We start from the raw sequence: 14,094 nt of genomic DNA, 5'->3' as shown, positions 1-14,094 counted from the left end.
CTCTGGACTCTATGCAGCTGTCTTCAGCTGGGGCCTGGACTAGGCTGGGGACTGGGGTCACTCTCTTCCCCCTGGGGGCTTTCAGATTCAAGGAGGCCAGACTGGGTCCTCACAAGATCACAGCAGTATTCCAAAAGTGCAAGCCCCCACCCCCAGCAAGCCTCTGTGGGCGTCCTGCTTGCCGATGTCCCACGGGCCAAAGCACATCACATGATCACGCCAACCAGCAGTGTGGTAGGGGCTGCACAGGCAGGGGATTCGGGGAGTTGTGATTCGTCAAAGGCCGTTACTATAAAAGTCTGCCACGAGCTTTGGACAGTGTGGGCTCACCTGATCGGCATTGGGAGGCTGTTGAAGATCTTTGAGCAGAGCAGTAAGCCCAGTGAAATTGTTTTTAAGGAAAATTTATCTGACGGAAGTATATAGATAAAATTGGTGATGTAGTTGATTAACCTTTAAAATAGAATTAGTCTCTGAACAGCTTGATTGTGCACTTTGGAGAACTGTATGTTATATGAATATATCTCAATAAAATTGCATTTAAAAAATAAAAAATAAAATAGAACTAGTATATTTCATTCCTTAAAACAATAAGAGGTAGAAAATCTTTTAATTTTCACAATAGGGGACAAAAGTATGAAAATATTTTATTTTTTAAGTTAATTCCTCTGTATCATAAGTGCAAAGATATTTTACTAGACTAAGAGGTTAAATGGTTTTAAATGTAAGTCAACAGTTAATTAAAAAATGCAATTTAAGGTGTCGGTGAAAGTCAAAATTTTTGTTTAAATATTGTGTAATCCTGCGTATTGTCCTCCCACTAATTTGCTTTTCAGCTTATCAATACCTTACAATTTTAAATCTTTATACTAAAATACTACATATATTAAGTTGACAGTTTACTGGATGCAAACCTTGTTTTTAGGTAGAGTCCTCTCTTTTTCAGTTCTAGATTAGACCAAAGACTTAAAAGCCCCAGAATTTAGAACTTAGGAAGTACCTTAGCTGGAGTTGTGTACACTGCCTGACTTAGCATTTACCTTGGCCATGTCCCAGAATATCTCCACTCTTGCTCCCCATCAGTGACGTGGGGCGATCACACCACCCATGTCTTAAGATTATCCGGGTAGATTAGCTAAGTAATGACTTGAAAGATCTACATAAATGCTAATTATTGTTCTTTTTATAATTACACTTTAAGGTTATCCCGATTCTTAGAAAAGAACAGTTGTAGCAAAGTATGACATTTTCTAAACTTGTATACGCATAAAGTAAAAGCCAAAAACTTTATAGTTTTTGAAACTGCAATAAATGCTAAAAATAAATAAATTTTCTATAAAAATACTAATATTTTGGCCTGCAGTACTTTCAGCTGGACTTTTATGTGAATTCACTCCTTGCCCCCCCCATACCTGAAATGCCTTTTAAAATCCATCTTTTTAGAGCAGTGCCCATTATAAATTGGAGCAAAGCAGCTGATGTGGCCTCTGATTTTCCTTTCAATGAAAGGAAGAGACTGGACAAGGAAATTTATGAGGATTCTTTTAGCTCCAAAATCTTGTGGTCTCCAAAACCACAGGAGAAACTGATTTCTATGTATGAAACCCATCTTTGAGTAAAATAAATGATTCTCTTCAAAATCACACTAAATAGGTGAGATCTTGTTGAAAGCTTGCTTGCTGTTCACCTTCAATCTCAAACCTAGCCTACTGTAAAGAAGGAATTGGTATTAGCAGAAACCACTTGTTCATTTTAATGCTCACCTTATTACTGCATTTTATAGATAAAGGGCCTTTGTTTCAGAAAGGATAAGTAAGTACCTTGCCCAAGGTCATATAGTTAGAAGTAGAGTTCTAACCCAGGTCTGTTTTGTCCCCTACCCCCACCCCCCAAAAAAAGAAAAGAAAAAAAAAAAATCAGAAGCAGATTTCTGTACTATATAATTTAGTCTCCAGAGTCAGTTTGAGAGAAGAAATATTATTTTTAAGATAATTGGAACCCAACTTGTATAACAATAAAAGTTTTCCTATGTCTGCCAAAAAAAAAAAAAAAAAAAAAAAAAATAAAGCATTCAGTTATTTGTCAGACAATTCTATTGTCAATTGCATGGATTTTCCCCTGGCAACAAGTATACTGGTTGGTTGTGACTCAGAATGTCATTTCATATTGAAAAAATAAAAATGCCATCAGAGGACCAGGTAGAAGGCTGTGCTACATGGGTCCTCTTAAATAATAATGTTGTAGGCCTGTGGTGCTGCAGAATAACCAGGTTCGAAGAGGTTTTTTTCGCTAGAGTGGATATGCTCAGCCCTAATTAGATGGTAGGAACATATCCACTGTGGAACTGGCTGCAGGAACGGGCAGGGCCTTCTCTGATCTTCAAACACCTGCTGCTGAAGGTTCCCAGGGCTGGTCTGAGGTGGGGATCCCGTGGGGACTTTCAAGTGGGGGACCTATGGAAATACACAGGAATCAAACAGCAAGCCCTGCCTTCTGCAGCCACATTTGGCCTGCGGCAGGGTCTTCTCATAGCCAGAAGAGACTGAGGTATGTTTGAAGAAATCATCTGTGTTGCTTCCTTCCTTTCCTTATTTAAGTGACAATTTACGTGTGTCACCCTTCCCTGTCTAGCTATGATCCTCGCAGGAAAAGCCTACTACGACGGAGTGGCCAAGATTGGAGAACTTGCCACTGGATCCCCTGTGTCGACCGAGCTGGGTGAGTCAAGCTGTCCATTATGCATAAATCCCACTTAAGCTGTGGTTCCAGAGCTTTCTCGTCCTGTGAAACGTGATAAGAATGCATACCCATCTTCTGGGCATAGAAAGGAGAGCTAGCCCAGCACTCTAGTTCATTCGTCTGTGGAGTGATTTGGTTCACTATGGTCTGTGGTAGTTGAGGCTAGTTAGAGGGAAGGCCCAGGCTGGTGTCTGAGGGCCAGGCAGAAGGTCCCCTGGCTGAGCTCATTTCCCAGCTGGGGCCTCCCTGCTCTCCTAGGAGCTCCAGCTTCCCTTGGGGCTTGCTTCTCACCCTCTACCTCTGATCCCTGAAGCGCAAATCCCAGGAGCTTTGACCTACTTTCTTACCTGGAAGGGATGGGTGAGCTGGACCTCCAGATTGACGGTGTGGCTGGAGTGTTTCCTGTGACTCGCCTGGTAGAAAATCAGACTCTTTCATGTTGTCCTCTTGGCTCTTGCTGCTTCCACGGTTGTTTTCAGCTGTGGCTTTTCCAGTTTTGCTAGTATGAATTGCTCTCCTGTGCAGCCCCGGAGGGCGGTGCCATTCTCAGCAGCAGAAATGCACAGCCCAGAGATCCAGCTGCAGAGGGAATCTTGGCCCCTGCCAGAATTGAGGGAATCTGGATTTCTATTTAGAGTCAATTCACTGTTACAATCTTCTGAGATGGGAAATGTTTATTTTTTTTTAGTAGCCCCACACACAGCCTCATTTTAAAAACTTACTGAATATGTTTTATTGTACAAAGGGTAAAGTTTCTGGTTTAAGAATGTTGGTCATAATTGAAAAATTCAGAAACGAGAAGAGAATGAATGTTACAGTGTGTTTAAGGAAAAGTGCAGCCCTCTCCAATTGAAAAGAAGGAAGGGGAAGCAAAGGAAGAGCATGGTATCAGATTCAGGGTTCAAATCATTCACACCATTTGAATATAAAGTGTTTTGAGGGTTTTCAAGATTGCTCAGAAAACTCTTAGCTGACCCATAAAAGCCGGGGAACAAATTAGAGGTTGTGGTGACAGTGCTGGGTGGGGTGCTGGCTGCTGGGTGTGAAGTGCTTCTGGGTTCTAATTAGTACTCTCTGGCCACTTTTTTACTTGGCTAGTGTATAAAGAGTCTTGAAAGCTATAGACATAAAAATAAGGCTGTAAGCCTGAAGTTATGCTATATGATGAGTAAGTCAACACTGCTAGTCATCTGCATGCAGAAGTTTTTCAGAATCCTGACTTGTGCACTGGTTGGGGCCACTAACTTCAGTGTGTTCTGGCAAGGACTGAACTATCCTAACGGTCTTAAGCATGATCAATTTAATAAAATGGAGTCTGTACTGTGTAGATTGAAACTGATACCAGAATTCAAGACATATGGGGAAGTTGTTGATAATTTTAGGGTTCCAAAAATAGAACACATTGAAAGGAAAATTCTTTTATGTCAAGCATCCAAAAAAAAATGTATGAGTCTTACACTAAAACATATGGTGCTCTGATTCATCCTCATTCAGTTTGCCTTTTTGGTGTTTTATGCTTATTGCCACTGTTTAAATAAGGCTTCAGTTCCACGCCTTACTTGACTCGGCTATGAGTTCATAATGGTGAATCAACTATTTCCACAGCAACAATGTTGTTATAAACACGACTGTACACTTCGGTTTCAATAAGGAAAATACGTAGCAGTGGTGAAGTTTCTTTCATGTGTGTATGTATTTTATTCATAGGGAACAGAAATAACTTCTGCTGTGTTTTATTTTTGTTTCAAATGATCCTATTGCTTATATTCATTTTCTCGTGTAGCTCTTAATTTTCTACTGTCACTTAAGCAATTCCAAGAGGAAATGCCATCCCAGCAATAGTTGCCTTTGGAGGGCTAATACTAAGTTCTTTTGATTTGCTTAGTTTTTTATTTTTGTCTTGTTGTTAAAGACACTAAAATGTCATCCTGTATCTGTTTAAATTCCTTGTACAGACGAGTAGTGAATAATACATAGAAAAAAAAAAGACCCAAGGTAGATTGTATTTCCTTCATTTTTCAAGATGGTGATTTTGCCTGCTGTCATTGGTAGTCATAACTTTATCATGAAATCAGTGTTATAAATGCCATCTGATAAAACTGAAGTATTATGTATGTGAAGATCATAAATTATTTAAAAAATTTCATTCCTTAAAAGACTGTTTCTGAAAAAAAAACCTACATTTCCCCATAAAAAAATTACATAGTTAAAAAAAAATCAACAAAAATGTTTTGCTCTGGAAGGAAGAGAAAGGAACAATACTGAAGAATTTGTATCATTCCCAAAACCTTAATTTCAAGAGTAGTTTGATTTAATGTTGAATTCAAATATTTTTTAATGTTGCTATAATACAGGACACAACTTTTTTTTATCTCATAAGTTTTTACATGAAATTTCTATAGCATTCTGAAATTTTGGTGCTTTGGAGGTGGATGAAGAAAATATTCTTTGGGTGAAATATTGACTTAATTTCAGAGAAATTTGTAGTAAGAATTCAGCTTGGGAAACCAGGCCAAATACATTTTGAATATCAATCAGGCGTGGCAAAGCCAAACATTTTAGTCTATTCCCACTTTAAAAAAAAGGAGGGGAGCTAAAAGCTGGAGAAAGTTAATTATACTGTTTTTTTTTTTGTCTTTTGGAGAAAGGTTCTAACTTAGTCTGCCTCTGTTAGTGAGACAGAGCTTAGCAGTACTATTTCCAGTTTCTAGCTGTAGATATTTTCATTCAGACCCAGCATCAGCTCACCTGTTTCTATGCCTGCAAGTTACAAAATCCCCAACTGATAGTTTTTATTTTTATTATCCCCCGTAAGGAGGGCAGGATTTTATTATTCCCCGTAGGGAGGGCAGGATGGCAGGTTCCCAGGGTCATCATCACGAAGGATCTGGGTTCCTTCTCTCTCCTCGTGGTTGCAAGAGGCTGCCATTTCTTGCCTGGACATGACATGCTCCTTTGGTATCCAGAGGCCGGAAGGGGGATTTCTTCTCAGTTGTGTCCTACAAGAGAGGAAGCCTTTCCCCAGAAGTCTCAGCACACATCCCTTCATGTCCCATTGCTAGGTTTAGATCACAAGCCCATTCTCCAGCAGCCCAAGAGGCTATTGCAGCATTCCTAGCCAAAGTGTGTGCCGGAGGAGAGGACGTAGCTGTTAGGAAGATGCCAGGCGATGGGCACCACATCGTGCATCTCTGGTATTAAAGGCTTTGTTTCCATGGCAAGCGAATGAAAGGAAAGGACGTATACAAAAGTTGTCACTTTAGTTGTGCTGTGGATTTACATAGTGCTTCTGCATAAATGTGTCTGTGATTGAAATAATGTTTTTCTTCCTCGTGGGATGGTGTGCATGTTCTTCAAGCTGTATGATTGTCATTTCTCTTGGGCCTTTATTTGCTTTTTTCTTAAGAAGACCACAGCCATTCCTCCTACTCCATTCCTGATTGAGAAATATAAGCCAGGCACAGAGGATGAGTTAGGAGCACTGAGATCGTTCTGTTATTTCTGCTCTTTTGTCTTTCAGGCCTTTTGAGTACATTAACTCCTGCATTCTCCCTGCCTCTGCTTCTCTCCTTTCCTTTCTCCTCTCATCTCCTCTCTGCATGGTTTGGTCAGCAGCTGCTTTCAGTTGTGATCCCGAAAGCCTCATTATTGAAAATTTGGGGAAAAGGAAAAATGAAAAAAATCATCCATCATTTACTGCTCTAATATAGTCTCTATGTCATTACTAGATTTCTTTCCGGTCTTTTCTTTCAGTGACTATAAGTATATTCTTAGTATGCCTACATTTGTCTACACTACCTTTTTACTCAAATGTTTTATGAATACCTACATTTACACATTTATAGTAGTAATAGCAAAGGTTGAGCTTGCTCCATGCGGGGCACTGGGCTCAGCACTCTACAAGTATCGTCTCATTTAGTCCCCCCCTCGTTTAGTGTCCTACCCTGTGAGCTGTAGACACTTGTACCGTCTCTGCTTTACAGAGAAGGAAAGGGAGGCCCAGAGGTGAAGTGACTTGCCCTAGATTTCACAGACTTTAGAATCTGAAGTGTTAACTTCTGCACTATACTGCACTTCGCTGAAGTGGAGGAGAAAGGAAAGAGCAGGCCAAAAAGGGGTCACTGAAAGAAGGAAGAAAATGGGAACCCCACACTGGGGATCTTTTCAAGAAGGGACATGAAAGGTAACTATTGGTGCCTGAGCAGCCAAAGACTGGGGTGGGGGTGCTGGCAGGTGTGGTGATTAGAGGTCACCAGCCCCCTTTGAAACGGAACCTGACCATAAATGCCAGGTGTTGCAGGGATAAGACGGTGGAAATTATAGAGAAGGAACAGAAGACTCTGCTCGGGAGGATTGCTTGGCTTTTGTACTGCTGGGCTTCCATGCAGAGATTCAGGTCTGATTAAGCACCTGCAATGTGCCCAGCCTTCATGTATCGCCTCATTTCATCCTCCACAGCCCCATGGATGACTTTTCCTTGAGTGGTCTGCAGGGTGGGCTCTAACCAGTGTTCCATCGGGGTGGCTGGTAGGCCCTAAGGTCAACTTGGTGGTCACCTCTTTTGTCCTGGGAGTGAGGGAGAACACCATGGACAGCCATACTGGGTTCCTTACTACCTGCTGTCCAGGTGCCTGGGTTTCACATATGTTAACATGTTCCTAATGCCCACAGCAGTGTAAGCGCCATTCGTTAACTATGTAACCTTCTTGGGAGGAGAAAGCCAGAGATCTGTATTCAGAAGTTGGCAGGCATAATATTTTAATCCCTTATGCTTAATTGCTGAGTAGGTAATAGGGTCAAATTCACATGAGCTCCAGGTTGCTGGGGCTTGATCCCAGAGTGTGACACTCACAAATCTTCATCACTTCTACACAGACCAGCTCAAGGCAGCAGAGTGACCTGGCAGTACTCATTTGAAAGAGGAAACTGGAATGTGAGTAAAGCTGCCAGTGTTGTCTCTAAATCAAGCAACATTTATTTTTAAAATCTTAGAAAATATTGAAAAGGTAGAGAGGAAAAACAGAAATGGTCAGGGGAAATGTTTTGGCAAAATATCTCAGAGAACTTTTGAACCATTTTTTTTTTTCCATCTTTAAGGCAGAGAAAAATAAAGTTTGCACTCATTTATTTTTCAAGAAATAACAGACTTTCTTTGGGGAGTTTACAGACTTGCTTTGAACTCCTTACAGTTCATCATTATATAAATTTAAACTACATTATTTTGTTCTAGTGAAGTCAGCTATCATATTATTTTGAATCATTTATTAAATTGTTTGGACCCAGTTTCTTAAATTGGGCACAAAACAGAACATTTGCTCTCACCACAGGGAACCTAGAAAATCATAGGCTTTCTTTTGTTATTGACAATGTTTATAGATTATGCCATTGTTTTTAAAATATTTATGACAGTTTTATCTTGTTACTCAAACCAGCCTGACAGTGTTTAGTCTTAAAAATAAGAACAGAAAAAAAAATTCTGAAGTATTTTTAAAGAAATGTTAATTCACAAAAATATTACAAATCTGTTTGTAAGGTTTAGCTAAAACAAAACACCTTGTACAGGATAAGTGAGAGAGCCAAGTTGAGCCAAAGGAGTTATTATTGACCTAAATCACTTGAACTTTTAGTTGCAGGTTAGAAACACTTCAAAAAGATTGAAATCCTTTACACAAAAAGAGAAAGAAAAAAGGAGGAGACTTATTTTATTTACTTAACATACCTACTGTATGCCAGGCATTCTTCTAAGCACCTTACAAGTATTAACTACTGTAATCATCATGACAGCTCTATGAGGTATTTGCTATTATTATTACATCCCTTTTACAGATGGGGAAACTGAGGTTCAAAGGGAGTAAGTAGCATGCGAGGGTCACCTAGCTGGTTAATGGCTGGTGGGTCCTAAGCAGTCTGACAGCTATTTGCCCATCATGCCATTTTTATTTTCTGTATGTCATAAGATATAGGATTTAATTCTGTGCTTTTTCTAACCTGCTTTATTTTATGGCAGTCACATTTTCCTGCCCATTATAGCCCACCAAAAAAGATTATCTTAAATAGCAAACCATCATATAATCCTAAACTCTGAATCAGCATGTGAGTATGAATTTTTATTTTCTCTTTTCATTTGATTTAATCAAGATTTTGTATTTTGACCATTTTTTGGTTTAATTTCAGTCAGAGATTTGGAAAAAAAATTGTTTTTCCTAGATCTGGGCACATGATAAATGCCTGTAGGCCTTGCAAATGACCTTTCTCAATTTTCAGGTGGTCATTGCTCATTCATAATATCATTGTCCAGTTTGGAGTGGGCAAGATCTTAGCTTTGCTGTAATAATTGTAGAGAAAGATTAGTGTGTAATTTATAAATTTATAAAGTTCATTTAAGTATATACAAATTCCTAAAACTTTAAGAGGATATTCTGTATTGTAAATTGCCCTTCGCAAAGAAGCAGTCCTACGAAAAGCATTCCTTCTCCCCAGTCATATGGTTGGTCTTTCTGGTACGGCCAGTCCTCCCCCACCCCCCACCCCCCCCACCCCCCTGCTGAAACTGCAGGGTGGCTGACCCTCCCTGTGGCCTCATCAAAATATGCACCATCAGGTAGGATCCCACTCACCATGAGGAACAAAAGACACTTCTCTCACAGAAAATTCCGAAGATTCAGAGGTTGCTTCCCCAGGGACTGAGGATAAAGACCAACCAAGTTTTTCCTTATACTGCAGATGTACTCTGATAGTAAAGATTACATACATAAAGGTAAAGCATCTAGTCATTATTAGTCAGTAACATTTAATGTTTCCTGATTGCTTAATAGGCACATCCTAAATGTAAATCTAACCAAAGGGCACCTGTTTCTCCTGCTCTCAGCAGTAGCCAAAGCACATCTGGTCAGAGGCCCACAGCAGCTGGACACAGAGGCCCACCAGTGGTGGTGAGGGACTGGCTGGCTGTCGAGGATCCAGGCCCGAGCCACCGCCACTGCCACCATCGTTGCTCATTGAGGTGCTCACATCCTCTGACAAATGCATGCAGATTCCCTGCTCTGTTCAGGGCACACTGTACCAGGCCTGAAATTATGGGTCAGGAACAAAAACATTGAGTTATAATATAGAGAGTTTGGGGCATGCCAAGAAAGAGTAGTGCTTGTAAGGGACCTGGGGACAACAAAGGACACTACCAGTGACAGGCTGAGGAAGAAGGACGACTAAACGATGAGAAGAGGCACCAAAGACCAGCACAGTTAGCATCATGAAGGGGCAAGGCCTAGTCTGACTACATCAGATGCATGTTCCCGAGTGTACTGGGACGTGGTGGTGGAGGGTGGTGGTTGGGGTGAGGGGCTGGGTAGATTCCTGGTTAGAGCAAAAGGAGGTCTAAAAGTTTTCTGGTCTTTGATCCACTTGGGAATGAATGTATGTCCTCAGATATTCTTTCCCGTTATTCTTTCCCATTCTGGAAACATCAAAACTATTAAAAGTAAGGATGCTATGTCCAATCAGTTACCTACATGGTGCATCCTAATTCATTCATACTAAGAATAATAATAATAGACATTGTTATAATTCAGGAGACTAGCTGTATACACCATACTTTGAAATCTGTGTGATTGGCAGTGGTCTCACAGGTACTGCTCACTCAGCCTGGCATCAATATCATTAACATCTAATCATTACCTTATTCTCCTTAACTTTTCACAAGATGAGGAATCTGAAAACCCAAATTAGGATCTTGGTTGGCCAGAAATCTTCTAGCCAGTGGGCTACCTCACAACCTCGCCATAACCTGGCCCCAACTCCACACAAGTAACACGGCAAGTGAATTTCATTAGCACTGATGGAAACACAGAATTCTTACAACAGTCCTCTGAGGTAGGAGGTGTTGTACCCACTTTCTGGACAAGAAAATGAAAACTTAGGTTATGGAACTTAACTAAGTTGTCCCAACTTCACACAACAAGTAAGGAGTGAAGCTGGGGTATAAATTCAAATTTGTGCATTCCATGGGTAGTGGAGAATTTTCCACGAAGCTTATGAAACTTAAGCTTTAAGTCCTTTGCAGTTTCACTGACCCCTTCTAAGACCCTGAGTTTGTAATTTTGAGCTCTTTTTTCCTTAAAGAAGGTCCCCCAAGTTGTACAAGCTTCGGGATCCACAAAGGCTGGATTTACCTTTATCTATGCAGGGAACAAATCATGAAAGCAGTCTTTAAACACTGGAAGAGTGAGTGTGTGGAGGAAGGATTAGACCTGTGTCTTGTTCCTTAGACCCAGTGGAAAGAAGAGACAGGAAGCCAGATTTTGTTTCGGTTCCGAAAATGACCTTTGAACAAGTCCTTCCATACAGTGTGAGAAGGCTCTGAGCAGCTGGGGTGTAACGGTGCTGGGAGAAGGGTTCCGAGGTTGACGGGAGGCATCCTGACCATCCCTCAGCAGGGCCTCCTGTGGTGTGGGGAGGCCTCAGGGCGGTGGTAGCACTTACAGCGAACCCACCATTAGCCACAGTTGTGCTCAGTGACCAGCATTTGCTTGGGCAAGGATGTGAGAAACAGGCAAAGTTGAGGAGAAACTCAGAAATGTTTGTTGTCCACTAAATGGTAAAGGTCTTGGGCTTTTCCACTCTAATCCCACGAGTCAGATTTCTCCTGGCTTTCTTGAGACCATGGCCATCATTTATAGCATTATTAAGATTTTGTCCCTGCCTTCAAGCTACCTACAGCATAGTAAGGGAAATAATGAAAATATATACACACTTGGTTTTAATACAGGCCTGAAACAGGGCTAAAAAGGTCCAAAGGCTGCAGGATTTCATGGGAAAGGATGATCACACCTGAGTGTGGGTGAGGGAGGTGGAGAGGCAACTCAAGTATCAGGGGCTGTGTAATACCCTGGTGCAGGTGAAAAGGGTGGGGTTCTCTGGTGGAGGAAAGAGAATGGAGGGGAACAGGGAATGTTCCAGTTTACCTGGGATTTAGGGTTCATGGAGAGGATTATGGGAGATGATCATGGGTTAAAAAGAAAAAGATTGTGTCTATATGCCTCATTATTATAAGAATTGACATTAGGACTAAAAGGTTTTGAGTTATTAAAAGCTGACTAATATTTTAGGAGCATGAATTCAAAAATAAGAAAACTTTTAGGTGACTAAAGAGGCAAGTTACGTGGCAAGCTCTTTACAACCAAGAGCTGGACTCTGAGTCTAGAGTAAACCTGTTCCTGTGCCTTGTAAGTCCAAGGAGACAGAGAACTGAGAGCCATGAGTCATGTAATTTCCAGAGAACTGAGAGCCATGAGAGTCAGTAGTTTCCAGTTTTTTTTAACAGTAGAAATTTGTGACATGCTGACATCTCTTTTTTCTCTATTAATTAAAACCTGTGTTTATAAACTATTTTGTGATCTGCTTTTTCAATTTAACATTCCACACATTTAACAATAATTTAATCAATTATTAAATTGATTTGCTCATCATTTTTGATGGCTTTTTTTATTTCATTTGTTGAAACTTTTCCTCTGAAGGTGTTTCCCATGTTTTGCTAATATACATAGTGTTGCTGTAAATCCTCTTTGTTTAATTTATTTTTCCCCATTTGGGTTAATTCCTTGGAGTATGTTCCCCAAAATGAAAGAATTCACACATATTAAATAGTTCCAGATTGTTCTCTGGAGATAGTCTCTCCTGCAATCTCTAAATGGGGCTATTTCCTCACAGATTTGCCAGCATTGGATCTTTTAACACTTTTGAATATTTTTGCACAGTGAATGGGCTTTAAATTGTTTTAATATTAATGAAATTATTCTAATGCACAATTGGGTGACAATAAAACATCATGTACAGTAGGCTAATTGCCTATATGTTAACAATATTTTTGTTAATAGTAATTTATATTTTCCATAGCACTGTCAAATTATAATAGAATTATCTTAACACAATTTCAGATTTCTACGGTATGTCAGCCTAAGAAAGGAGGACTGGTGCACGTCATCCGCTGAAGCCCTCCACTCTCCCAGTTGCCTCAGTAAGGGGCTGTACTGTGCAGCTTCCTGTGCGTGGGGAGCCTCTCCTGGCAGGGCTGTGTGTGTCTGCTTCATCTTTGTAGTCTTAGTACCAGGCATAATGTTCATTGCTTCATTCACTTGTTCTTCCCAGTTATTTATTGTGAGCCTGTGATGTGCAGGCACTCTGTTAGGTGTTGGGCCATGCCAGCGTCCCTTCCCTCATGGAATACCAGGCATTAAACAGGAAGTTAGAGGGCTAAGGAAAAATGAGCAACGGTGCGTTATCTAGTGGTGGAGATCAGGGATTGCCTTTCTGAGTTGCTAAGATTTGCAGGGATGATGGTCCCCGGATGAGGGGATACACACCTTGAGATCAGTGCAGTATGGCTGCAGCTGTCATGGAAGCCATGGACAGGAGGCTGGAAGGCTCATGACCCTTGTTAAGGGCAAGAGGGAGTTAAAAGGGATTGTCATCAGAACTGTGTTTTTGGAGTGTCACTGGCTGAAGTGTGATGGCTGGATTGCCATGGAGCCAAAAAGGAGGCAGAGCTAATTTGGAATTTGTTCCAGTGAGCTAGGCAGGAGGTGATGGTAGCTTCAAATAGTGGGGAGGGAAGAGTCCAGTGGACAACTGGAATAGTCAACAGGACTTTCTTCCTGACAGTCCTAAAGGGTGAGATAAGTGGCCATTGAGGAGCCTGTGGCTATAAAGGATGATGCCCATGTTCTGCCTTGAGCAGTGGCAGAGTGGTGATGCTCCTTATTGAGGGGAGGAAGTGATTGGGGATGGGGAATTGGGAGTTCAGCTTTAGGCGTGCTGAGCGTGTGCCTGGGGCTCACCTGAGTGGAGATGTGCCAGAGATGCCTGGATACCTGGGGGAGCTCAGAGGAGGATTGGCTGGAGACCAGGCCCTGAGAGGGCGTGGGAAGAGTCCATGCAGGCTGTGGTTCAGGCAGTTTGGCTTTGACAGGTGTCTTAGTTTGCCAGGGCTGGTGTAACAAAGTACCGTAAACTTTGTTACATAAACTACAGGAATTTGTTTTCTCTTAGTTTGGGAAGCTGAAAGTCCAAAGCAAGGTGTTAGCAGGTCCTGCTTTTCCTGAAGCCTGCTGTTCTGGCAGGGGCGTCTCTTTCCCCAGCTGGCTCCTGCTGTTTCCTCCTGTGTTAATTTCCTCTGCTTGTAAGGACACCAATCACATTGGACTGGGGCCCTCCCTGATTCACTTTGACCTCACCCTAACTGACGTTAGGGTTCCTCTTTACAGATGGGTTCCCATCCCCAGGTCCCAGTAGGACTTGAACATGTGTTTGTGGATGACGTGATTCAATCCATAACAAGGGGAGAAGGGCATGGGGCTAGAG

At 41.4% G+C, this 14,094-nt stretch overlaps 1 protein-coding gene across 1 annotated transcript in view; it reads left to right on the top strand.

The window, feature by feature from the left end:
* BAIAP2L1 (BAR/IMD domain containing adaptor protein 2 like 1) overlaps positions 1 to 14,094 on the top strand; it is a 96,722-nt gene that overhangs the window by 23,133 nt on the left and 59,495 nt on the right. The window contains exon 3 of the mRNA XM_037813543.1: positions 2,632 to 2,718. Within this exon, the coding sequence (XP_037669471.1) occupies positions 2,632 to 2,718 (87 nt within the window). The remainder of the gene's footprint in view (positions 1 to 2,631; positions 2,719 to 14,094) is intronic.

This window comes from Choloepus didactylus, chromosome 21, assembly GCF_015220235.1.
Source record: "Choloepus didactylus isolate mChoDid1 chromosome 21, mChoDid1.pri, whole genome shotgun sequence".
NCBI classification, from domain to species: Eukaryota; Metazoa; Chordata; class Mammalia; order Pilosa; family Megalonychidae; genus Choloepus; species Choloepus didactylus.
The sequence above is the reverse complement of the archived record's forward strand: the minus strand, read 5'-3'. Positions and strand labels throughout refer to the sequence as shown.